The 24,960-nt window shown below is 44.2% G+C and overlaps 1 protein-coding gene across 1 annotated transcript in view; it reads right to left on the bottom strand.

Annotated features, from left to right (window-relative positions):
* PNPT1 (polyribonucleotide nucleotidyltransferase 1) overlaps window positions 1–24,960 on the bottom strand; it is a 51,722-nt gene that overhangs the window by 10,056 nt on the left and 16,706 nt on the right. Inside the window, exons 12-25 of the mRNA XM_054022640.1 lie at window positions 24,351–24,447; window positions 24,152–24,254; window positions 22,925–22,995; window positions 20,900–20,936; window positions 20,283–20,349; window positions 20,099–20,188; window positions 19,586–19,639; window positions 19,370–19,479; window positions 18,385–18,456; window positions 18,217–18,280; window positions 3,866–3,949; window positions 2,378–2,461; window positions 933–1,039; window positions 783–838 (exon numbers count right to left, since the gene is read on the bottom strand). Of these exons, the coding sequence (XP_053878615.1) occupies window positions 783–838; window positions 933–1,039; window positions 2,378–2,461; window positions 3,866–3,949; window positions 18,217–18,280; window positions 18,385–18,456; window positions 19,370–19,479; window positions 19,586–19,639; window positions 20,099–20,188; window positions 20,283–20,349; window positions 20,900–20,936; window positions 22,925–22,995; window positions 24,152–24,254; window positions 24,351–24,447 (1,096 nt within the window). The remainder of the gene's footprint in view (window positions 1–782; window positions 839–932; window positions 1,040–2,377; window positions 2,462–3,865; window positions 3,950–18,216; window positions 18,281–18,384; window positions 18,457–19,369; window positions 19,480–19,585; window positions 19,640–20,098; window positions 20,189–20,282; window positions 20,350–20,899; window positions 20,937–22,924; window positions 22,996–24,151; window positions 24,255–24,350; window positions 24,448–24,960) is intronic.

Below are 24,960 nucleotides of genomic sequence, written 5' to 3'. Positions count from 1 at the left end.
GCTAACAAAAGGCAAGGAGCTGCTGCTGTATAGCAATGCAGTCCCACGTCTGCCAGCACCCAGATAGCCGATGACGACTACCAGTAATACTGCACTGTCTACTGCCAAAAGGCAATTAACTGCTGCTGTGTAGCAATGCAGTACCACGTCTGCTGGCACCCAGATGACATATGGTGACGGTGAGCTGCGCGGGCTCCATGCTTGCTATGGTATGTCGTCTGCACAGGTAACCCAAGAAAAAAGGAACGAAACGATTGTCTGCCGCTGCTCTCACGGGGTGGGGGGCCTGACGACATGTACCCAGAATCCCCCACGACACTGTTTTTGCCTCATCAGGCTTTGAGATCTCAACCCAGAATTCCAATGGGCGGCGGAGACTGCGGGAACTGTGGGATAGCTACCCACAGTGCAACGCTCCGGAAGTTGACGCTAGCCTCGGTACTGTGGATGCGGTCCGCCGACTTAATGCACTTAGAGCATTTTATGTGGAGACACACACAATCGACGGTATAAAAACGATTTCTATAAAACCGGCTTCTATAAATTCGACCTAATTTCGTAGTGTAGACATACCATAAGATAACCCCAGAACCTGGATTTCTGGTTTCTAAAGGGATATATATAGATAGATAGCTATAGCTATAGCTATATAATGAGTTAACGTAAGTCTCTCTAATTATATTGTAAGTGACCATTTAAAAAAATATTCCAGGTATCAATTAGACTTCTTGATATACATATGTATGAGTTCATCTCAACTTCAGAAGACAATTATATCTTACCTAATTTCAGTTATTATGGCTGTATAAACTGCTCCAAATTCCAACTGATGCTCCTGCTGCAGGGAAAAAAAAAAAAACCAACAAAAAGGTGTAAGACACAGGTTCATAAAATAAAGAAATACAAAGCAAATAATGAAAGTCTGTCCTTACATCATCTTTGCAGATTTCGTTAATAAACTCTCGTGCTTCGTGCATAGCATTAGGCGTTGGGGCAAACACAGAAAACGTCTCTTCATCCAACTGACTCACTGTTACCCCTTAAAAATAAAAATGCACATGGAATTAAACACTGATGACAAATATGAAATTAGAATTTCCTCTACAGCTAACCCAATAAAGAGGAAATTCATACTATTGCAGACCCATATTAAGACTTATGGGAGCATGTGATCTTGTGTGGGCTTGGTGTTTTATAGTGAATTTTACCAGAAGGCTTCACTTACACCAAAACTGTAAATCATGTCAATGTACTGTCATCAGAATATTAACGCCCTAATCAGGGCTTACACTCATTTGTTTATATTGTGGCTAGACAACATTGTATAGAACTGCTCTATTGAAGCAACAGATTTCCAGGCAGGCTGTAGTCACAGTAACTGGGTGGCTCAAAGTGTTATGCTGTGATCATAGAACCCAAGCTGTACCCAGGGACTGAGAGTCTGAGCCCTAGATGTATGCTATCCTGCAACACAATCTAAATTCTGTCCTGTTTCAGCAACACCTAGTATGTCAACACCATCCATAGTAGCATTCTGCCCTTACAGATGCTACAGAACATTTTAGGAACAACATAGGTTGACTTAATTTTGTAGTCAATACATGCCCTGAACCTACTAAATACACCCCACCCCAAACCTGCTAAATTTTATCTTCCCGTCAACCCTGTCCCAAAGATTTCTTCTGTGACACTGCCTTCAATTATCCCCCAATGAGCCTGGGAGTCCATTGGCGTGTATGCCGCTGGACTGCTGACAATCCCCATAGCAAAAAGACACCCTTGTGTACCTCTATAGACACAACATACAAATCTCAGCACTGAAATAAGGCACACTTGATCCGTCAAAGTACACATGCACCTCTCCTCTCACAGTCCGAGTTCTGCTCCAACTCATCCCTCCACCATTCAATTCAGTTACACATAACAATGAAGGCAGTTGGAATGTGCACAGACAAATGCTGAAATTCCAATCTTGGAAGCATAACACTATAGAACGTTCTCTGAGAACGTCATCATGTCTACTTATAATGACAAAACACCCCACATCCCATTCCATTTACTGAACCATTCCCAGAGACTATTGCCAGCTCCAGGGACAGAGTTAAGGTTGCCTTGTGGGGGAGAAGCTTACCTTCACTATATTTCCTGGTTTTCTGAGGTTTACCTTTAGCCACTCCCAGATATCAGAAGGGCACAAGACATCACTGGGCAATGTTAACTCTGCATTAACAAAGTCTTTAGGCATTTAATAATCTAGTGTGCTACTACTGTCAATAAAATGAAATCCCACAGAGTAAGGGTTTCCCATACACTGAAGAGAGCCAATATCACATCTATACAATTTCAATTAAAAAAAAAAAAAATCACATTCTCTTACCAGTTTCAGCTTGAAGTTTTTTTAAGTTATAGCCACCTGGGCCAACAAACCTCACTCTTTTTGACAGGGGTACCTGAACAGTTTCTGAAAAATAGCATGTAAGTCACAGTCTGAAATGCAGAGTTTATAAATTCTTGTGATATTTCTAAAATCAAGTGATACTCATTTATATTTTAATTTTAGTAGCCTGGTTTGTAAAGATTTGCTAAATATGCTAATGAAATATGTTTGTCTCTCAATGACTGAAGTTTAACTACAAAGAAAATCAGAACCTGGGTCAGTATAAGTTTTTGATCAGGAATTCTAACAGATATAAATTACACAGAAGGTCAAAGCCAGCACTCATATACACGTACATATCACTCACTAAATCTGTGTAAGTTAACAAACAGATAGAACTGGGAGTTTAAAGTTCCCATCCTCAAAACAACATTTGAAATCCTTAAATTTAACCAAGTTTCACAAATCTTGGCAGGGGAGAGGAAACACTGAGCCAACAAAAACAAAACCACCTACATATAATTGAGGACCATTATAACAAAATATTTTAAACAGAAGCTTATTTCAAATATCTCAGCTTAAAAGTTAACAATACACAATTACGTACAGAAAATCCCCACTTAATGTTGTTTTGATGTTACGTCCCTGCTCCATTACATTACATGCTCGTTTAAAGTTGTGCAATGCTCCCCTATAACGTCGTTTGGTCACCTGCTTTGTCCACGGCTGGCAGCCCCCCATCAGCTCCCTTATGGCCCCCCCCCCAACGCCTCCCACCCGCCAGTGGACCCAGCAGACCAGCGCCTTCTCCCTACTCCCCCCACCTCCTGCCCGTGGCAATCAACTGTCTTGAGGCATTCAGGAGGCTGGAGGGAGGAGCGAGGACACGGCAGGCAGCCTTCCCCCTCCCTCCCCTGCCTTCTGCCCACAGCAATCAGCTGGTTTGCAGCGTTCAGGAGTCTGGGGGGAGGGGGAAGGCTGCGTGCTGCATCCTCGCTCCTCCCCCCAGCCTCCTGAATGCCGCAAACCAGCTGATTGCCGCGGGCAGGAAGCTGGGGGGAGAGGGGAGGAGCGAGGGGGGGGAGGGAGAGAAGGGGTGGAGTGGATGGGCCAAAGGTTGAGCCCCCCACCCCTGGCAAAGTCGGTGCCTGTGCTTGCAAGAACAACAAGAGGAGCAGGCGGACAATCCACCCTCTTCCACTCTCTGACTCCACCACCTCAACCAAGCTTCATACTCAGCAATGATAATTGTAGTATTGTTTCTTTAAAATTGTTTAAATCTTATACCTGTATTAAATTGCTTGTTTTAAAATGTATATAATGCCTTTTGTCTGGGGAAAAAAAAAATTTCCCTGGAACCCAAGCCTCCCATTTATAGTAATTCTTATGGGAAAATTGGATTCACTTAACATTGTTTTGCTTAAAGTGGCATTTTTCAGGAACATAACTACAACGTTAAGTGAGGAGTTGTTGTACATGCAATATTACCTACAACTGGTCCATTTTCTTTTCTGTTTGGTCTGGGTTTCGCAATTGTTTTGTTCATAATTTGTAAGATTTCTCTCTTTGCAACTGTGGAAAAAAAGACAGTACTATGTTTAAAGTGAATATAAACTTACATTATGTTTGCTTTTAAATTTGAGAGGTAGGATACAAGGAGGCTAACCTAATGTGAGCATCTAGCATGACAAATGTAGTATTTGCCATTGATGTGGCATAAATTATAGAGATATTATAGGCTCCATAATGACCTCTTAGGCCTAGTCTACACTAGGAGGTTATGTCGAATTTAGCAGCGTTAAATCGAATTAACCCTGCACCCGTCCACACAACGAAGCTATTTAGTTCGACATAGAGGTCTCTTAAATTCGATTTCTGTACTCCTCCCCAACGAGGGGAGTAGCGCTAAATTTGACATGGCCACGTCGAATTAGGGTAGGTGTGGATGGAAATCGACGCTAATAGCTCCGGGAGCTATCCCACAGTGCACCACTCTGTTGACGCTCTGGACAGCAGTCCGAGCTCGGATGCTCGGACCGGCCACACAGGAAAAGCCCCGGGAAAATTTGAATTCCTTTTCCTGTCTGGGCAGTTTGAATCTCATTTCCTGTTTGGACATCGTGGCGAGCTCAGCAGCACTGGCAACGATGCAGAGTTCTCCAGCAGAGGTGACCATGCAATCTCAGAATAGAAAGAGGGCCCCAGCATGGACTGATCGGGAAGTCTTGGATCTGATCGCTGTGTGGGGCGATGAGTCCGTGCTTTCGGAGCTGTGATCGAAAAGACGGAATGCAAAGATCTACGAGAAGATCTCAAAAGCCATGACAGAGAGAGGATACAGCCGGGATGCAACGCAGTGCCGCGTGAAAATCAAGGAGCTGAGACAAGCGTACCAGAAGACCAAAGAGTCAAACGGACGCTCCGGATCCCAGCCCCAGACATGCCGTTTCTACGAGGCACTGCATTCCATTCTACGTGTGGCCACCACCACTACCCCACCACTGACCGTGGACTCTGAGGATGGGATATTGTCGACGGCCGCTTCCTCGGAGATGTTAGCGGACGGGGAAGATGAGGAAGGTGAGGAGGAGGACGAGGCAGTCAACAGCGCTTACAACGCTGATTTCCCAGACAGCCAGGATCTCTTCATCACCCTCACAGAGATCCCCTACCAACCGTCCCCAGGCGTTAACCCAGACCCTGAATCAGGGGAAGGATCAGTCGGTAAGTGTTTTAAACAAGTAAACATTTATTTTGAACAGAACGGGAATATCAAGAATGGGTTTTTCATGATTTGTTTGCCCTAGGCGCTCTACTTTTTAGTCCTTGCCAGTGCAGCTACTGGAAAAGAAGGTCTATATGTCCAGGGATAGAGCTGAAATCCTCATGGGACATCTCCACGAAGCTCTCCTGGAGGTAATTGGAAAGCCTTTGCATGAGGTTCCTGGGGAGAGCGGACTTATCGCGTCCTCCGTGGTAGGAAACTTTTCCGCGCCAGGCTATCATCAAGTGCTCTGGGATCATTGCCTCGCACAGCGTGGCGGCATACGGCCCTGTTTTTTGCTGGCTTTCACGCAGCATGCGTTCTTTCTCAGTCTCAGAAATTCTCAGCAGAGTGATGTCGCTCATGGTGACCTGCTTAGAATTAGGGGAATGTTACTATTGGGACTGCTTGCCTGTTCCTTTACAGAACTGTCACCGGCGGTTTACCGCCACGCGGTGGAGGCGGGAGAGGGGCAGCATACAGGGATCTTTCCCAGGGACAGCCGCGAGGGGGTGGGACAGGGGCAGAGTTCATGCTTGCCGGACTGCCGGCAGCAGGAACTGCCCAACGATAGGAGCATTGCTTTGAACGTGAAAGGAGGGCACTGCTCTAATTTAAGTTTTAAGCAGCCAAAAGTCTACGGCTTACCACGTCAGCCTACTACCCGAATTCCACTGTCCTGCCCCGCTTGTCTGATCTCCACTGCAAGACCCCAGGCACTGAATGCGAAGGCCGAAAATTCGACCTTATCCCTGAGTGCGCATGTGATAGGTGCTGTGCATGGTCTTGTTCACAGAGAAAGACTATGTTCATTGTTCACAAAAAATTATCTTTGTGAGGAATTCACTCCCTTTTTCCCATCCCACAGCTGCGACTGTCTCCCGACCTACCCTGGCATCCCCCTCGCAGAGGCTGGCGCAGATTAGGCGGAGAAAGAAAAGGACACGGGATGACATGTTCTCAGAACTTATGGGCTGCTCCCGAGCCGATGCGGCCCAGCAGACCCAATGGAGGGAGAACATGTCACAATACCAGCGAGCACACAGCGAATGGGAGGAGAGGTGGTGGCAGGAAGACCAGCAGGCGACTCAAACGCTGCTTGGACTAATGAGGGAGCAAACGGACACGCTCCGGCGCCTTGTGGATGTTCTGCAGGACCGGAGGCAGGAGGACAGAGCCCCGCTGCAATCTCTCTCTAACCGCCCTCCCCCGCCACAAACTCCCATACCCCCCTCACCCAAAGTCCCAAGAAGGAGGGGCAGCAGGGGCCATGAAAACTGTCACTCCATCCCTGCAGACTGCTCAAGTACCAGAAGGCTCTCATTCCCAAAAATTTGATAAGTCCTTTCCTTCCCGCCTCACCCAAGCCCCCGTCCCAGTTTCATCCCTTAACTGTGTAGTTGCTAATAAAAGATACGTTTCTGTTAATTACTGTTTCCATCATGTTCTTTTAGGGGAGAGTGTGTTGGAAGGGGGGGGAAAGGAGGTTGGTAATTGCAGAGGACAGTCACCTTTACCAGGGTACAGACATGGGGGCAGGTTCAGCAGAAGGTCACACACACATCGCAGTCATTAGGCACCCTGGTCAGTCTGGGAGGTAGTTTTCATGTTCTGTGGGGGGGGAGCCATGTGACTTTGTGGCGGGGGAGGGCGGATAGAGATCTTATGCTGCGGTCCTTATCCTGGATCTCAGAGCCACGCAGCAGGTGATCTGTAACCGTCCTCCCCTGCCACAAAGTCACATAGCCCCCACACACAGAGTCCCGAAAAGGAGGGGTGGCAGGCTCCGTTGAAACAACCAGTCCACCACTGCGGACCTCTCTAGGAGCAGAAGCCTGTCATTCCTCGAGTTAAGAAGCGTTCTTTCCATCACTACGCCCGCTCCCCACCACAGTCTGCGTCCCAGTTTCAACACTTTACCGCAAAATCCGTAATAAAGAAAACGGTGTTCATTAACAAAGTTCCATTTATTTTATTTTTAAACGTGTGTTGGAAGGGAGGGGACGGGGTGAACGGGGTATGTAGCTGGAGAGGATAGTCAACAGTAAGTGGGTAAAGAAACGGGGGCAGGTTCTGCTTCTCTTTAAACAAACTTAATAGTCACAGGTTACCCTGCTCACTGAGGAACCTAGCGTTCAAAGCCTCCCGGATGCACAGCGCATCCCGCTGGGCTCTTCTAATCGCACGGCTGTCTGGCTGGGCGTAATCAGCAGCCAGGCTATTCGCCTCAACCTCCCACCCCGCCATAAAGGTCTCCCCCTTGCTCTCACAGAGATTGTGGAGCACACAGCAAGCTGCAATAACAATGGGGATATTGGTTTCGCTGAGATCAGAGCGAGTCAGTAAGCTTCTCCATCTCCCCTTGAGACGTCCAAAAGCACACACTCCACCACCATTCTGCACTTGCTCAGACGGTAGTTGAAGAGTTCTTTTTCAGTGTCCAGGGCGCCTGTATAGGGCTTCATGAGCCAGGGCATTAGCGGGTAGGCTGGGTCCCCGAGGATCACTGTAGGCATCTCCACATCCCCAAGAGTTATTGAAGAAGTGAGGTTCTTACCCACGAAAGCTTATGCTCCCAGTACTTCTGTTAGTCTCAAAGGTGCCACAGGACCCTCTGTTGCTTTTTCCAAGAGTTATTTTGTGGTCCGGGAAGTAAATACCTTCCTGCAGCCGTCTAAACAGACCAGAGTTCATGAAAACACGGGCGTCATGAACCTTGCCCGGCCATCCTACGTTGATGTTGGTAAAACGTCCCCTATGGTCCACCAGTGCTTGCAGCACCATTGAAAAGTAGCCCTTTCGGTTAATGTACTGGCTGGCCTGGTGGTCTGGTCCCAGGATAGGAATGTGAGTTCCATCTATAGCTCCACTGCAGTTTGGGAATCCCATCGCGGCAAAGCCATCTATGATGACCTGGACATTTCCAAGGGTCACTACCTTTGACAGCAGTAGCTCAACGATTGCGTTGGCTACTTGCATCACAGCAACTCCCACAGTAGATTTGCTGATGCCAAAGTGATTCGCGACTGACCGGTAGCTGTCTGGCGTTGCAAGCTTCTAGAGGACTACGGCCACTCGCTTCTGGACAGTCAGGGCTGCTCGCATCCGGGTGTCCTTGTGCTTCAGGGCAGGTGACAGCAACTCACAAAGTTCCAGGAAAGTTCCCTTCCGCATACGAAAGTTTCACAACCACTGTGATTCATCCCAGACCTGCAGCACTATGCGGTCCCACCAGTCCGTACTTGTTTCCCGGGCCCAGAATCGCTGTTCCACAGCATCAACATGACCCCTTGCCACCATGATGTTCACGGCACGGGGTCCCGTGCGCTTTGTGAGAGGTCTGTGCCACTCTCAAGACTTCATGTCCTCACCGCGCTGCCGTAGCCTCTTCGCCCAATTTCTCAGCATCTGCCTCTGGAAAAGGTGGATGATAAGGTGCGAGGTGTTGACAACGGCCATAACTGCAGCGATGGTCGCAGCGGGCTCCATGCTCGCAGTGCTGTGGCGTCCGCGCTGTCACTCAGCAGAAAAGTGCGCAAACTGATTGCCCGCCAGCGCTTTCAGGGAGGGAGGGCGGGAGTGACGGTTGGATGACGACAGTTACCCAAAACCACCCTCGACACATTTTTTTCTCCAGCAGGCATTGGGGGCTCGACCCAGAATTCCAATGGGCAGCGGGGACTGTGGGAACTGTGGGATAGCTGCCCACAGTGCACCGCTTCCAATGTCGACGCTTACCCCATTAGTGTGGACTCACAAAGTCGAATTACTGTCTTTAGTGTGGATACACGTTTGACTTTGTAATATCGATTCCACATATTCGATTTAAGTACAATCGAACTACTCTCGTAGTGTAGACATATCCTTATTCTAGAGGGATTTTTCTATAGTCTCTCTTCTTTATAAGAGCCCTGCATCTTCAGCACAATTTATTGGTACACAGCTTCAAATCTGAAGTGTCCAAAACACCACAGTGTGCTAAAAATTATGTAAATATCCTCAGGTCAAAGGAATTAGAAACCTTCAAAGATTATAGAAGCTCTGGTGTACCACAAAAATAATGTTCTTGTTTGATTCTCTTCATGTTATTTGTGTAACACTTCCCCCGCCATTTTTTCTTTATATTATCTATTAATAAAATGTTTCAATGATATTTTTAAAATGTTCTTTTTTGTTTAATCCAAGCTACCAGTTAGGAAGGATAAGCTACTCTATTTGGGAGAGGCAGTACCATGCTTTTAACCTTTATGATCTACATAAGGATGCTCTAAAAAAATTCCTTTCACAGAAAGCAATTTAGTTTAATAAAGATGTTCTCTCAGCATTAGTCACACCTTTAGGACAAAGCAAACATTTCTGTTTAGACAATGTATTTTCCAAAAAACTATCCATCCAAAGCAGAGTAGTGAAGGTTTCCACAAGGAGGTTGGGAGAGTCCTGGCTACATGCTTTAGGAAGAAGGAAGGCTGCATGGCACAGTTGACAGGCCATGTGTAACAGTTAACATGATTTAGTCACTTCCTGTGAAATGTTTGGTTAACAGCTTTAAAAGCAGATTCTCAAAACCTTGAGTTAGCAGTTTCAGTCAAAAATGCAAGCATCCTTGTAAAGGGGCATGAACCATCCCTGTCTTATGATGCCCTGAAACATCTCAGGCTCTCCACTGAATGGCGTCTTCGTGTTATTTATATTCCCACGGCCATCATCAAATACATTCTTGTGCAGCAAAGTATTCAGAGAGCTTCTTTGCCCTGTCTCATATGGCCAAAGAAGTCCAAAACACAGGTGATGGCCCCTAGGATTGGGGCAGCTTGGCCTAGCGGCCAAAGTTCAATAGAGCCACCCTTGGAATGCAGGGCAGCGTGGCCTAGTGGCCGGAGTCCAATGGGGGTGGGGGCGGCGTGCCCACCAAGGGGTATGGCAGCCCCGGTAAGGGGGCCCGGGCCCACCCGACTCCACCAGACCCCAACCCAGGGCCCGAACAGTGGTGGAGCAATTTGCCACTGACTCAGTGTGGGGATTCTACCGAAACATGCTGAGGTTTCCTGGGCAGGAGGTACTGCTCCGTCACCCTCCCTGGGTCACTTCCTACCAGTCTTTGCATTGAGATCTTGCATGAGACTTCGGCTTCTCTGCCAGTCGCCTCCTGTGGCTCCTCCAGTAGCAGGGGTTCAAGCGGGCCCGGGAGGGCTCTGATTCCCGGCGCAGACAGGGGCTGTGGCTGTTCCTCCGCTGGAGCTTCCCAGACAGGTCCTTCCCCTGCAGCCTCCAGCCCAGAATGAGCTGGGCTTCCCCACTTTATACTGCTAGAGCATTTGGAGCATGCCCAGTCCCGCCTGGGAGGCGAGACTGCCGCTATCAATAATATGGGCTTAACCCTGTCTGGGCTAGTGCGGGGTAAGCAGACCCCATCACAGTGTACATAAGTGAGGTGTCCCACTGGATTAGAAAGGCATCCCCTAGAGATCGGGGGCCAAGTCCTGCTCTGGAACAGAAACCAGTACATTTGCAGTTTTGGGACGTGGCAAATAAGTTGATGGAAGGGAACCTCCAACGTCTGAATATTCTGTGAACAGTTGTGGGGTTCATTTCCCATTCATGTTCCCATGAGAAGTTTGTGCTAAGGGTGTCTGTAGTGGTGTTTTGGCATCCAGAAAGGTAAGAGGCTAAGAGGTCTATATTATAGCAGATGCACCAGTTCCATAGCATCATGGCTTCAGTGCAGAGGGAGTGGGATCAGGCCCCCCCTTGTCTGTTGATGTAGAACATGCATGCTACGTTGTCTGTCATGACTCGGATGGATTTGTTCCTTATTAGAGGGAGGAAGTGACAGCAGGCATTTCTCACTGCTTTAAGTTCCAGGAGATTTATGTGTAGGTGTGTTTCGGCTGGTGACCACTTGCCTTGTGCTGTGTGGTGTCTAAGTGTGCTCCCCAGCCCAACAGAGATGGGTCTGTTGCGATCAGTACTGAGGTTGGGGGGTTGTTGCAAGGGAATACTCATCGTTAGATTTGCCGCTGTCGTCCTCCACCTGAGAGAATCCAGGATCTTGGGGGGTGGTTTGACTAGCCTGTGTATGTTGTGTTTGGTGGGTCTGTACATTGAGTTCAGCCAGCTTTGAAGGCACCACATGTGTAGCCTGGCGTGTTTTTTCATGTAAATGTTAGCAGCCATGTGTACTAATAGCTGTAGACAAATTCTTGTTTCGACTTGGGGACAGAAGGAGATTGTGTCTACCAGATGTTTTATGATTAGAACTCTGGTGTTCGGAAGAAACGCTCTACCTTGTACTGAGTCGAGGCGTGCCCCGATGAATTCCAGGTGTTCCGTCAGTATTAGTGTGGACTTTTTTATGTTTATTTGGAGTCCCTGGTTCTGGAAAAGATCAAAGGTGAGCGGGTGAATGTCTCTGTCTCTGCATACGTGCGTCCTTTGAGAAGGCAGTCGTCGAGATAGGGGAAGACTATGATCACACATTTGTGTAAGTGTGCTGTGACAACTGCTAGGGTCTTGAAGAACACCCTTGGTGCCGTGGAAAGGCCAAATGGGAGTACACGGTATTGGAAATGTTCGTGTCCGTAAATCAGAGGACTCGTCCATGGGCTGGATGAATTGTGATGTGGAAACATGAGTCTTGTAGTTCGAGGGATGAAAACCAGTCCCCCTGTTCCAGCGTAGGAATTATCGTGCCTAGAGTGATCATCTTGAACTTTTTGGAGTGAATGAATTTGTTGAGTTTTCGGAGGTCTAGAACTGGGCGCCATCCCCCACTTTTCTTCTCTGTCAAAAAATAATGAGAGTAAAACTCCTTTCCCCTGTATTCCATTCGTATGAGTTCCACGGCTCCTAACTGTAGTAGGCGCTCTACTTCCAGTCTGAGAAGGTGCTCGTGACAGAGGTCCCTGAAGAGGGATGGGGATGGTATGGGGACAAGAAGTAAAGGGGATGGAATAGCCAGATTTTATCTCCAAAACATAACGGTCTTGGGTAATGAGCTCCCAGGCTTGTTGGAAATGCTGTAGATGATGGCCAAATACGGTGGTATGCGCTGGAGTCGTGGGGAGGTCGTTCAGGCCCTCGACCAAACCTTCAAAATTGCGGCTTGTTGCCTGAAGGTTGGGATGCTGCGTGTTGTGGCTGCGTCTGTCTCCAGCGTGGCGGTCTGTTTTTCTGTCTGTTCGCCTCAGACGGTCTGGATTGCAGGCGATTAAATTGGGTGTTGGTATGACTGGTACCTCCTCTTTTTGTGGGGAGGAGTATAAATGCCTAACGTGCATAGTGTGGCACGAGAGTCTTTCATTGTGTGAAGAACTTTTTCCGTTTTCACCAAGAAAATGTGTCTCTCTTTCTCAATTGGTAAGTCCTCCATTTTTAAATGTATCTCTTTAGGTATGCGGATGTTTGGAGTCATGATGCTCTCCACATTGTGATGGCCATCGCAGTCGTACGTGCAGCGGTATCGGCCATGTCAAGGGTAGCTTGTAATGCCGTCCTGGAAACTAATTGACCCTCTGCAAGTACGGTCTTTAGTTCCGCTCTCTTGTCCTCAGGAAGTTCCGAGGCAAATTCAAAGAGCTTATTATAATTATCATGATCATATTTAATGATATAGTTCACAATGCGCAACTGTAGCATGGATGAGGTGTATATCTTCCTGCCCAGTAAATTCTGTCATGTGAGTGTTTCGCCCTGTGGGTTGCGGCGTCCACTACCAATGAGTTAGGTTGTGGGAGTATAGGAAGTCCATGCCCTTGGCTAGTACATAGTACTTCCTTTCTGCACGTTTGCATGTTGGAGGGGTAGATGCTGGTGTTTGCCATACTGTGTCAGCAGGCTCAAGAATCGCATTGTTTATAGGGAGAGTTATCTTAGAGGTGGCTGATGGCTTTATGATTTGCAGTAGTTTGTGCTGGTTTTCCTGGACTTCCTCCAGGGGGATGTTCTGACTGGCTGCTACCCTTTTAAACAATTCTTGGAATTGTTTGAAGTCATCTGCCATCATTGGTGGAAGTGGCATGATGGCTTCATCCGGAGAGGAGGATGAGTTATGTGCGGGTGAGGTGTCTTCATTGCCCATGTTCCCCTCGGGTCCTTGTGTTGTGTCGTCTGGTCCCAGTGATGTAGCAGGAACTGGTGATCCTGGTGGGGACCGTAACTCTCCCCTTTGTGGTGAGGAGGGTGCGGTGTATTGGGCCTTATATGCTGCCCATGGATTCCACGTAGGCACTGAAAGGGGAAAGGCATGGGGGGCACATACCATGGAAAGGGTAGTTTCACTCGTTGTGTTTTGGTCTTCAGTGAGCTCTGCACCTCTTTCCCTTGGGATATGGGCGAGAGGTGTGGCAAGAAGACTCCTTCCTCTTGCTCATCTGACTCACTATCCGTAAGGGCCGTTGGAGAGGTCAGCTGCGTTAAAACTGGCGATCCCTCGGTGCCAAGGGTTGTCTGTGGTAGCGATGGTATGGTGATGTCAGTGTGCATGAGGAAGTGTTGCGGTACTGATGGTGTCGGCACTTTCGTATTGCTTTGTCAACTGGGAGGCTTGTGGTTCTATTTGGTCAGTGCCAGCCATGGATGTCAGTGCCAAGGTAAATGTCAATAGTAACAACGTGGACAGTACCGGGGGCGGCGGTGGCATGGTCCGTGCTGGCTCAGTTGTCGGTGCCATATGCGTTGGGGCCATGAAGGAGACGTGGTGGTTTAGGTCTCAACTCCTCCTTTTTGTCTTTCAGTTCCGTGGCGTGGCTGGTGCTGGGAGTCGTATGTACTCACTCTCTTAGCCGTCAGCATCGGAGGGAGAGACCACCCAGGAGACCGTTTCTTTTTCTGTGGTTCCTGCTGCAAGAGAGATCGAGGCTCTCTTGCTCTTTTCTGAGGAGGATGGAGCCGTGCTCATTGATGATTTAGACCGCGCTGGTGAGCACTTTCCTGAGGAGCTGTGGTTGTCCTTGTCTGATCCTGGGAGAAGCGATTTCTCCATTAGGATCATCTTCAGGTGGAGGTCCTGGTCTCAGCGGGCTCATGTCTTCAAGTTGCTGCAATGAATGCACTTAGAAGGAATGTGCATCTCTCCAAGACGCCTCACACATTGAACCTGGCATAGTCGTTAACATGAGTTTGCGTGGCCTGAGGGGGAACTATGAACTAGAGAACTAACAAAGCTAAGCATACTTTTTTTTTTAAACGAACTAACTATGCCTTCAAATTGGTGCAATGAATGCACAGTAAGATTATATACAGTAAGATTATTTAACTACTAATTTATATATTTTTTAAACTCTAGAGGGAACGGGCTATTGAACTGTGGAGAGCTCCATCTTCAGCTGAGGACGGTTAAGAAGGAACTGAGGGGGGTGGGCTGTGCACATGCGCTCAAAAGAACAGATGCCGCAAGACAGCTAAGCATGCTGTGATCAGGAACAGTCAGCATGGATTCACGAAGGGGAAGTCGTGCCTGACTAACCTAATTGCCTTCTATGATGAGATAACTGGCTCTGTGGATGAGGGGAAAGCAGTGGATGTGTTATTTCTTGACTTTAGCAAAGCTTTTGATACTGTCTCCCACAGTATTCTTGCCACCAAGTTAAAGAAGTATGGGCTGGATGAATGGACTGTAAGGTGGATAGAAAGCTGGCTAGATCGTCGGGCTCAACGGGTAGTGATCAATGGCTCCATGTCTAGTTGGCAGCCGGTGTCAAGTGGAGTGCCCCAAGGGTCGGTCCTGGGGCCGGTTTTGTTTAATATCTTTATTAATGATCTGGAGGATGGTGTGGACTGCACTCTCAGCAAGTTTGCAGATGACACTAAACTAGGAGGCGTGGTAGATACACTAGAGGGTAGGGATCGGATACAGAGGGACCTAGACAAATTAGAGGATTGGGCAGAAAAAAACCTGATGAGGTTCAACAAGGACAAGTGCAGAGTCCTGCACTTAGGACGGAAGAATCCCATGCACTGCTACAGACTAGGGACCGAATGGCTAGGTAGCAGTTCTGCTGAAAAGGACCTAGGGGTCACAGTGGACGAGAAGCTGGATATGAGTCAACAGTGTGCTCTTGTTGCCAAGAAGGCTAACGGCATTTTGGGCTGTATAAGTAGGGGCATTGCCAGCAGATCGAGGAACGTGATCGTTCCCCTTTATTCGACATTGGTGAGGCCTCATCTGGAATACTGTGTCCAGTTTTGGTCCCCACACTACAAGAAGGATGTGGAAAAATTGGAAAGAGTCCAGCGGAGGGCAACAAAAATGATTAGGGGTCTGGAGCACATGACTTATGAGGAGAGGCTGAGAGAACTGGGATTGTTTAGTCTCCAGAAGAGAAGAATGAGGGGGGATTTGATAGCAGCCTTCAACTACCTGAAGGGGGGTTCCAAAGAGGATGGAGCTCGGCTGTTCTCAGTGGTGGCAGATGACAGAACAAGGAGCAATGGTCTCAAGCTGCAGTGGGGGAGGTCCAGGTTGGATATCAGGAAAAACTATTTCACTAGGAGGGTGGTGAAACACTGGAATGCGTTACCTAGGGAGGTGGTGGAGTCTCCTTCCTTGGAGGTTTTTAAGGCCCGGCTTGACAAAGCCCTGGCTGGGATGATTTAGCTGGGAATTGGTCCTGCTTTGAGCAGGGGGTTGGACTAGATGACCTCTTGAGGTCCCTTCCAACGCTGATATTCTATGATTCTATGCGCACAGCCCAACCGAGCACTGCTATGGAAAAGCCTCCGATCAACGGCGCTGGGACGCACCGTCACCTGAAGTGGAGCACCCACAGGGACAGCACTCAAAAAAGAACTGGGGAGCTGGTGAAATGAGGGTGCTAGTACTGCTGGGATGGGAGAGCCTGGTGCTCCCACAAGGGAATTGCTTAGGTGCTGCTGAGACAGATGGGGTTACTCCCTTTCCTCTCCTTGTGGCTCTGCCTGACCAATGCTCTACTCCAGGGTAGGGGCACTGCGGCTTCAAGGGGCTGAGAGGCTAGCTGCTTAGTGGCCAAGTGGAGCAGAAGTGTTGCTGTGTAACTAGATGAAGGACAGAGGCAGCGGGGGGAGGGGTGCACGGGGATGGGGGGGAGGCAGCAAAGTACCACTCCTTCCTTTTCTCTCCCAATGGGTGCAATCAACTGAGACCTTCTAAAAATAAAACTTTTTTTGTCATTAGTGTACATGAACTTTCCATACAAGCTTACATACAGTAAGGCCTGGTCTACACTGGGGGAGGGGCGCGAGCTAAGTCGGTCTAAGTTACGCAACTTCAGCTATGAAAATAGAGTAGCTGAAGTCGACGTACTTAGAGCTACTTACTGCGGTGTCTTCACTGTCATAGGTCGACTGCTGCCGCTCCCCCGTCGGCTCCGCCTACGCTTCTCACTCCGGTGGAGTACAGGAGTCGACAGGAGAGCGCTCAGCGGTCAACTTATCGCGTCTTCACTAGACACGATAAATCAACCCCAGCTGGATCAATCACTCCGGTGGTAAGTGTAGACACGCCCATACTTTCCATACACATACTTTCCATGTACTGTATGTGTCACCTTCAAAAGATCCATGTGTATTTGGTCACCTTTTACTATATATTTATTTGTTAAAATTCCAAAAATGATAACCATACATTATGAAATCTACTTGATCCGGATATAAAGCTGTCTGTCCATTAAAAGGATTTTCCATACCTTGTTTTGAACACCACTAATGTTTGGAGTGGGGATCTGTCTTTTTCCAAAAAATAAGCCATCACACACCTGGTTGTTCATAGTAACTGTGTCATCAATAGGTCCTTCCCAAAAATCAATAATCTCCTTCAGTCTGTAACCTAACAGAATCACTATGGGTTCTACATGTAGCCTAATTTTAGTTACCTTGAAAATTCTATTTATTTTCTTCCAAAATATTATCTTAGGGCATTCCCATCATAAAGGTCCCTATTCATACACAATCTCTTCAGCATTTATTAGTCCAATTTTCCTTAGCTTAAATGGAATAAGGTATTTTGTAACAAATTTCCTTAACATTTACAGAAATAGATGAAGTTTTGTCCTTTCTTCAGATATCTTCCATTGCTCCAAAGTGGTATCCATTTTCAGATCCTTTGCCGATTGCCCCAATGGTAACCTTCTAGGTCAATCAGGAAGAATTTGTTGCATCATTTAGTGATCAGGAACTCTGAGTTAGCCTTTCCTGTAATTAGCATTTCTATCCTTCTTAATTGTCTCCTGAAACTTGGGTTTACTACATGTGATTTGATATAATGCTCTGGGAGTTGATATAATGATTTAGTTGCAAATAAGCTAAAACTGGAATATCAATATTCCACCTTTCAGAGTGGGTCCACAGAGTTTTCTTATTTACTCTTGGGAACCTATTATCGCACAATTTTTATTTGTAATTCCTTTAGAGTTCCTTTTGGTATCTGGGTGATAGTGTCTGAAATGGGATTGGCTGCCAAAAATTTCATTTTTCCCAATGATATATGGCCAACTCAAGACAAATTTAGTTTTTTTCTGATCCAACAAGTCATTTTTCAGTTTTGAAATAAAGGGAGGAAAGTTAATTTCATATAGCCAATTGAGAGTAGGAGAAATATTGATTCCTAAATCCTTTTTTTAGACCAGCCAAACTCAAATGTAGGCTGCAATTGTTCAATTATAGATCTTCCAGCCAAATACTTAATATTTCAAATTCAGTATTAGTTTAATAGTCTGATACATCATTGAATTTCTGCCACAATATATGATTTATATTGTGATGGATTAGTAACCATTAGTATCCCATTGTCTGCATGCAGTACACTTTTACATTCCGCTTTATCAATTGAAGCCTATGTGAGTGAATAACAAACATTTTCCCTAGCTCTTGACAGGATTTGGAATTTATAACAGTGCTGGGAACTGCCAGACTTTCTTGAGATAGTATGGGAGTTCAAATATTTAACTCTTTTTATACAGGAGCATGTACAGAAGTTAAATCTTAGCAATCCACAGCACACTGATCGTTCCGATAGGATGGGAGCTTTGTATGCAACAAAATATTAAAAAGTTAGGAATTAGTCCGTTAAAATTGGTACAACATATAAATATGGACTTACCTGTGGCTTGTTGGATGGCTTCCATTACAATTTTTAGTGGTATCCCTGGTAGTTTTATATCAGCCTAATGTGGGAAAAGAGTTAAGTGACATCAATATGTAAGGAAAGGCTGCTGTCCAATGATATTTTCTATATTTCATTTTAAGGGGATTTAATAAATTAAGATACCTGCAGAGCAGTTATTCCTTTATTAGTACCAGACATTTTGAAGTCCATATCACCATTGTAATCTTCAATTCCCTATAGGGGTATATGAAAGAAAGTATTTTAAACAAGCCAATTTAAATCCACATTTGATACTGCAGTAAAGGGCCATGCTAAACATTTCCTAGGTCACACCCTTATACCTATAAGCCACAGAGTTTTTTGTTTGCTAGATTCAAAGTTGCTTCTCGTAAGACTTCAATGCCTTTCTTTAGTACTATTTCACTGTTCTTTATTAACTCTGAACATTTCCCCCTTGGATTCTATGAGCTATTGCAGTCTCACTGAATAACCAGCTATTTGGGGAGAAGAAAAGGTAGAAGCCTTACTCAAAATACATTGCTTATCAGTCAACAAACAGATACCTACCTTCAGTGCCACCCTAAAGCCATGTCTACACTTACAAGCTTATAATGGCACAGCTGTACCAATACAGCTGTGCCACTGCAAGAATGCTCATGTAGCTGCGTTATGCCGACAGAAGAGAGCTCTCTTGTCAACATAATAAAACCAGCTCAATGAACGGGAGTAGCATCTCCTGCCGACATAGCTCTGTACACGAGCACTTATGTCACTCAGGGGTGTGTTTTCTTACACCCCTGAGTGACAGAAGTTTTGTTGACGTAAGTGCTAGTGTACGCATGGCCTAAGTTGTGCCTCTTCTTCCCCCAAATAGAAGAGGCAAACTCACTAGAAGTGAAGAAGTTAATTGAGCTTAAAGGAAACACATAAAATTAAAATATGGTTAATAGATATGCTTAAGGAGATCTTCCCCCAAAAGGGCAGGGGAACCCCCCCAAAAAAATCAGAAAATATATCCATAATTATTCAGTAATTTGGTATTACATGTTCCCAAAGTATTCTGGAGAAATATTGAAAGAGAGAAATTGGAAGCCTTATCTGACAAGAGGAAACAAATTGAGGGGGGAAACCTACTATAAACACTCACTAGGATGTCTGTCAGCAAACGATAATCCTCAATTTCTCCATTTTTCTCAGGATGACATCTGGTAACCAGTCCTACTGCTACACCTGCCACAGCAGCTGATATTGGAACTCCTAATAGAAATAAATTAAAATAATTGTATTATCCTGTCATGCCCAAATGTATAGCCATTTAATGAATAAATGAATTTATCCACTGTATGAATTTTACATACTGTACCTGCATCCATTAATGCCAAACTTCCACCACATACTGAAGCCATTGAAGAAGATCCTACAGAGAGTCAGAGAATGGAGATGTATCTATCAAAAGTAACAAGCAAAACTAGCTATAGAAGTTCTTCGGTAATTCTAAAATTAAACCCCTTACTGGCCAGCTGACAGGGTTCCCCAGAAATTCAATGGACTACACTTGCTATCACAAAGGGTTTAGAACACTGAACTTCATCAGAAAAATTTGTGGGAAATATGCCATTTATTAATCTTCAGTTTATGTCTTCCCCTTTTATTTCAGGTCTACTGCTTTGCAAGTTAAAGCAATTCTCTAACAACCATAACTGAGGTTCAGAAACATGCACATCCTTGTCATTTTCAGAATTTCAACTGGCACCATTAAATAGCAAACCAAATTAATTAGCTAGAACTGCTAGCATAGTTTATCTAATACAGGGAATTTAAAGAAGCATATTTGGTCTTGCCATTAGGTAAAAAAATGAAAATGAAATTTTAATACCATTTGACTCCAAGACTTCTGAAGTAACCCTTATTGTGAAAGGGAAATCTTGGGGAATAACTGGCTTCAAAGCTTTCTCTGCAAGCGCACCTGCATTTAAAGGTGCAAAATACTCTATCAATACAAAAAGTGATTAAATGAAGTACTAGAATAATAATGTTTAACTTCTCTAGGTATCACTCACCATGTCCAAGTTCTCTTCTGTTGACACCAGTAACTTTGCCAATCTCATTAGTTGCATAAGGAGGAAACTAGAAAAATGCAATTTTCATATAGCAAGTAAAACAGCATGTGGTACCCTTTCCTTCTTTGATTGATTGTTTTGAAGCAAACAAGTATCAATACCCTCCCAAAAGCACGAGTATCAAGAAAAAAAAATACATTAGTCACTTGTATAAACCAAACGTACACTTGTGCAACTGCATTTGCTCCAATCCCTCAGACAGAGATAAACATCTACAAGATCTTTATCAAGTGTTCTTAAAACTACAATAACCACCTGGGAAAGTGAGCAAACAGAGGAGGCAAGCTAACCACAAGTAAACTTGTGGAACTATATCTTCATTTCTCTATCATACAATCACAAACTTGTTCATGAAGCAAAAATCACCAAAGGTACTTGTAATATAACAGATTTGGAAATTATATCTGCTTTGTGAAATATTTTGAGCAAATTCCAAAGAATGAGAAATGCTTATGGTATAAGAGGGCTTGCTTAAAATTTTATTAATAAACTCTTAGGCATATTCATGTTTGTGAAATATGCAACAAAACACATGGAACACAGAAAAGCTATCTTACCTCATAATGCAGCATAAAGTTTTTATCTTTTATTCCACTAGAAATGAAAAATAAGACATCATCATACAGGAGCAACTGAACATCAGTTTCCATTTAGAGTAGGACTAAAAGGTTACACAGCTCCATTATCACTAAATACAGGTGTCTATAAAGCAGGGGAAGTGTTTCAATGAACCAGCTGGACAACAAGACCGTTTTCTATTGCTATTTCTCTGTAGTACATGAATTCAAGACCTTGTCTACACACAAAAATTGTATCATTTAAACTACACTGCTATAGTTAAAACAGTACAAGCCCCTACCGGGGGGGGGGGGGGGGGGGAGGGGCAGGGGAGGAGTGGAAGGAAGGAATCTGTGAGGGATGTGAATTCTGTGTGCGTGCAGTGGCGCAGAATTCCCCGAGGAGTAAGCTCTACCATGGGGAAGGGGAATAAACTATATCAGTATAAGGCACCACTATACCAATATAACTGTATCCACACTAAGGGTTATACCAATTTGTATACCGGTTTAACTTTCAGTTAGGGACGCAACTTCTCTGTTAAAATAATCAAACTGTGTATAATCAAAGTCTTAAAGATTCAAATCCAGTGCAATAGTAGAGACTAGTAGGAGGAGCTAACCTATAAGTGACAACCTTTCAATCAATCTCACATGTAATTCCACACATGGACCCTCTCTTCACTTTTGCAGTGGCCTACTGCACACTAATGTGAGAACTGTGGGTGAATGCACAAATTAATTTGCAAGATGAATGAAATAAGGTTGTTAAATATCTCTGGGCAGAAAATAGTGTTAGCTGAAGCAAAGTTGAGAGAGCAAAATGCATGAAGAGGAGATGACTGCATGCAAGCCTGAAGGGAAGAATATTTACCACCTAATAAGACAATTGTTACCAATAAAGATTAGTAAATCAGCAAGAGGACTTAGCTTGATAGAATAATTACTAGTTTTAAAGAGACTCAGTGCTTGTCCACATGGTGGGGTAATGCACACTAAAGGTGTATGATTTCTGAAGCGCATTGCTTTGTTTGCACTTGCGGGCCCTGTGTTAAAGTGTACTAGGGAACATTTAGTGTGTATAAGCAAGGTTTACATGGACAAATTAATATACAACAAGTTAGTGCATTTTAGAAATCACACCCCTGTAGTACACATTACCCCACTGTGTAGACTAACTCTCAGTTCATTTCAGTGAGTGGGGTTTCCAACCCTCCTAGACTGTCCTGGAATCTCAAGTAATTAAAGATTAATCTTTAATTAAAGATCATGTTGTGATGAAACCTCCAACCAAAACTGGCAACCCTATCAGTGAGGTAATTAAAACTGAAGTATGACCAACTTCTCAACTAGCTAAAAAGATTTTTCTTCTGACAAATTAGCGTCTTTGGAATAGATTACTTGAAGTTGGAAAAACTATCACTCATCTGACAATTTTACTTATTCTGGATGAGTCAAAACTACATTATGCTTGGCTAGCGCCACCTAAAATCACTGGAGAGGTAGTTGCTAACATGGTACAAATCTGTTACTCCATATGTTGCATGTACTGAATCTACACAACATTACTGCACAAATCTGTAGAGAACATACATTGAAAGTGTAAAATGTGTACACTGTTTTCATTATAATATTAATACTTGGAAAAAATTATAAGTCTTTTTTAAAATGCTATAATTTGGCACATTTATGTAGAGTTTTTAGTCATTTAGGAATCTTTTTACATGGTCTGGTCTCATTATTTAAAAGAGTGAATATTTTCTTGCAATATTTTCTGATTTATTGTTTGTAACTACTGAGCCACTATAACCATAACCAACGCTAAAGGCAATTTCCAAAGAGCTACTGGGCATTTGGCACTTTTGAAAATCAGGCCACTTATTTAGAAGCCTAATTGTACACATCCATTTTTGAAAATTTTGATTTTATATATTTCAGTTCAAGTATCATTTATTAACTGTTTAAATTACCCATGCTTCTTTATTATAAAGGTAACAAAGCGATAGACGATAAGAGGGCACATACCTCACAGCTGTTGTGATAAGATCAGATTTTACACTTGATTCTAGTGAATCAAACGTAACTGTACAGAGAACCTAGAATTAAAAAAGGGACAATGAAAACCTCACACAGTTTATGATCTTTTAAAGCGATTTATATTGGGCACAAAGATTTAAGGAGAGTTGATTCAGAAAGTTTCTATCATGATTTTTGTCAAACATCAATTCTTAATAAGTTTCTTTGCAATAAAGATGTTGACAGAATCAGAATTCGGTCTTGCAAATGTCCACCAGTCCGTAAGAAACGGACTGATTCCTGGTTCTCTCTCCCTGTCCTGGCAAAAGTATGGAGTACTACAAAGGTAGCATCTTCACCTTAAGAGATAGGAATTATCTCAGTTAATGATTCCCCTATTAACCAGTTAAAGAGCTAGACAGATGATAATCAATCCATCCCCAGAAGAAAGATGGCGGTGAAACTGAGGTCTAATAAGAGGTCTTAGATCAGAAACTCAACAGGCAGATGCTCTAGCCTGTTTTAGAAAGGATTCCCTCTCCCTTCCACACCACTCTGAACTTTGATATAAAATGTATCTGAATACATAACTTTCTTTTAAAAAGATTTACAGAAAAACTGCTTGGCAGTCTTCTATATAGTAGTAGTTCAGATAAATTAGACAATTTTATTTTAAGTGAACTAAACATTGAACTAAACAATGTATAAACAGTGCTGTTTTTCGGCAAACAATAGTTTTAATGTAAAACTCCCATACTTTCTTTTTTATAAGTAATGCATAGAGGGGGTTAAAATAAATACTTATGTATTTAGGCAAGTAAGCAGTATTATTGTGAACCACTCAAAGGAAATTACAACTTATTAAATGAAATTACAGAAAAGCATGTTTGTAGGCCCAAGTTTTGGTTACTGGGCCTTCTTCAGGAATTTTAAAAAGGCTGAAAGTGGACATGTGATTCTGTTTAACGGAATACTTCTAGGCAACTATGTTTTGCAATGTTATTTTGAAGTTTCCACTGGAACAGCAAACAGTTTAGTTCTGTACATGGTTTCTTCTAATGGGAGCCAGGCAATATTAAACTGAACCTGAATAGCACGCAATGTATTTATACTTTCTTAAACTGGAAGGTATGCAAGATGTTTTCAATAATTACTTGACTGAGAAATAACAAATGTCATGGTTAATGGAAACTTTCAGCTTATGACAACTACAACTCTGATCTTTGAAAGTATTACCTGTGTTTGACCTCTCTGAAACAATGCTGATCCATGAAGTGTTTTAAACATGTCCACTTCACAACTGATATTTCTGAGAGCAGTCAAGTCTCTGCCATCACACCTATAGTAATAAAATATGAACTATAAAGTCAAGAAAACCATAATTATGGGGAAATATTTGCGAAGAGTTTATTCAAAAAGGATTCTATGCATTTACCTTCTGTATTCATTCAGAATAAAGCTTCTAAAAATGTCTTTTGAAACAACATTAAAGGATTCCATAATTTCATAAGACTCAGCCTCTGGAAATTTCTCTAGAGATACCAAACACAAATTAGAACTCCAAGCTTCTAAAGATGGAAAACAAGCTCCATAACAGTTATCAACTAACAAGCACTGTGGCCAGCATTAGAGTACAACAGAAGCCCGTTGTATTGCTATACATGTTATTCACAATTGGGAGCACTCTCCAAACTGTTAGTAATTCTTCTAATTAACACATAAAGCAGTAATACTGGCAGCTACAGAAGTCGGTGCTCCACTACTCAGACTGGTAGGACCAAAAGGAATAAGACAACTTGTTTTCTATTGCTGCTGAAACAAACATTTCAAAAGAGTAAAAACTAATGGACTGAAATGGTGCCAATCCTGAACTGTGCAGGGCCTAAGTCAGTAAGATGTGCAAGGTACAACCTTAGACTTCCATACCCCGTGCACCCTGGGGTTTGGAGGATTTCACAGTTGGCTGGACCGCTTACAGAGACACATAGCTTTATTTTTTTTTCCCCAGGGGAGGCGAGAATCTGAGGTGCATCCTCAACTCCCTT

This window comes from Malaclemys terrapin, chromosome 3 (genome assembly GCF_027887155.1).
Source record: "Malaclemys terrapin pileata isolate rMalTer1 chromosome 3, rMalTer1.hap1, whole genome shotgun sequence".
NCBI classification, from domain to species: Eukaryota; Metazoa; Chordata; order Testudines; family Emydidae; genus Malaclemys; species Malaclemys terrapin.
Note: the sequence above shows the minus strand (reverse complement) of the source record. Positions and strands in the feature narration are given on the sequence as shown.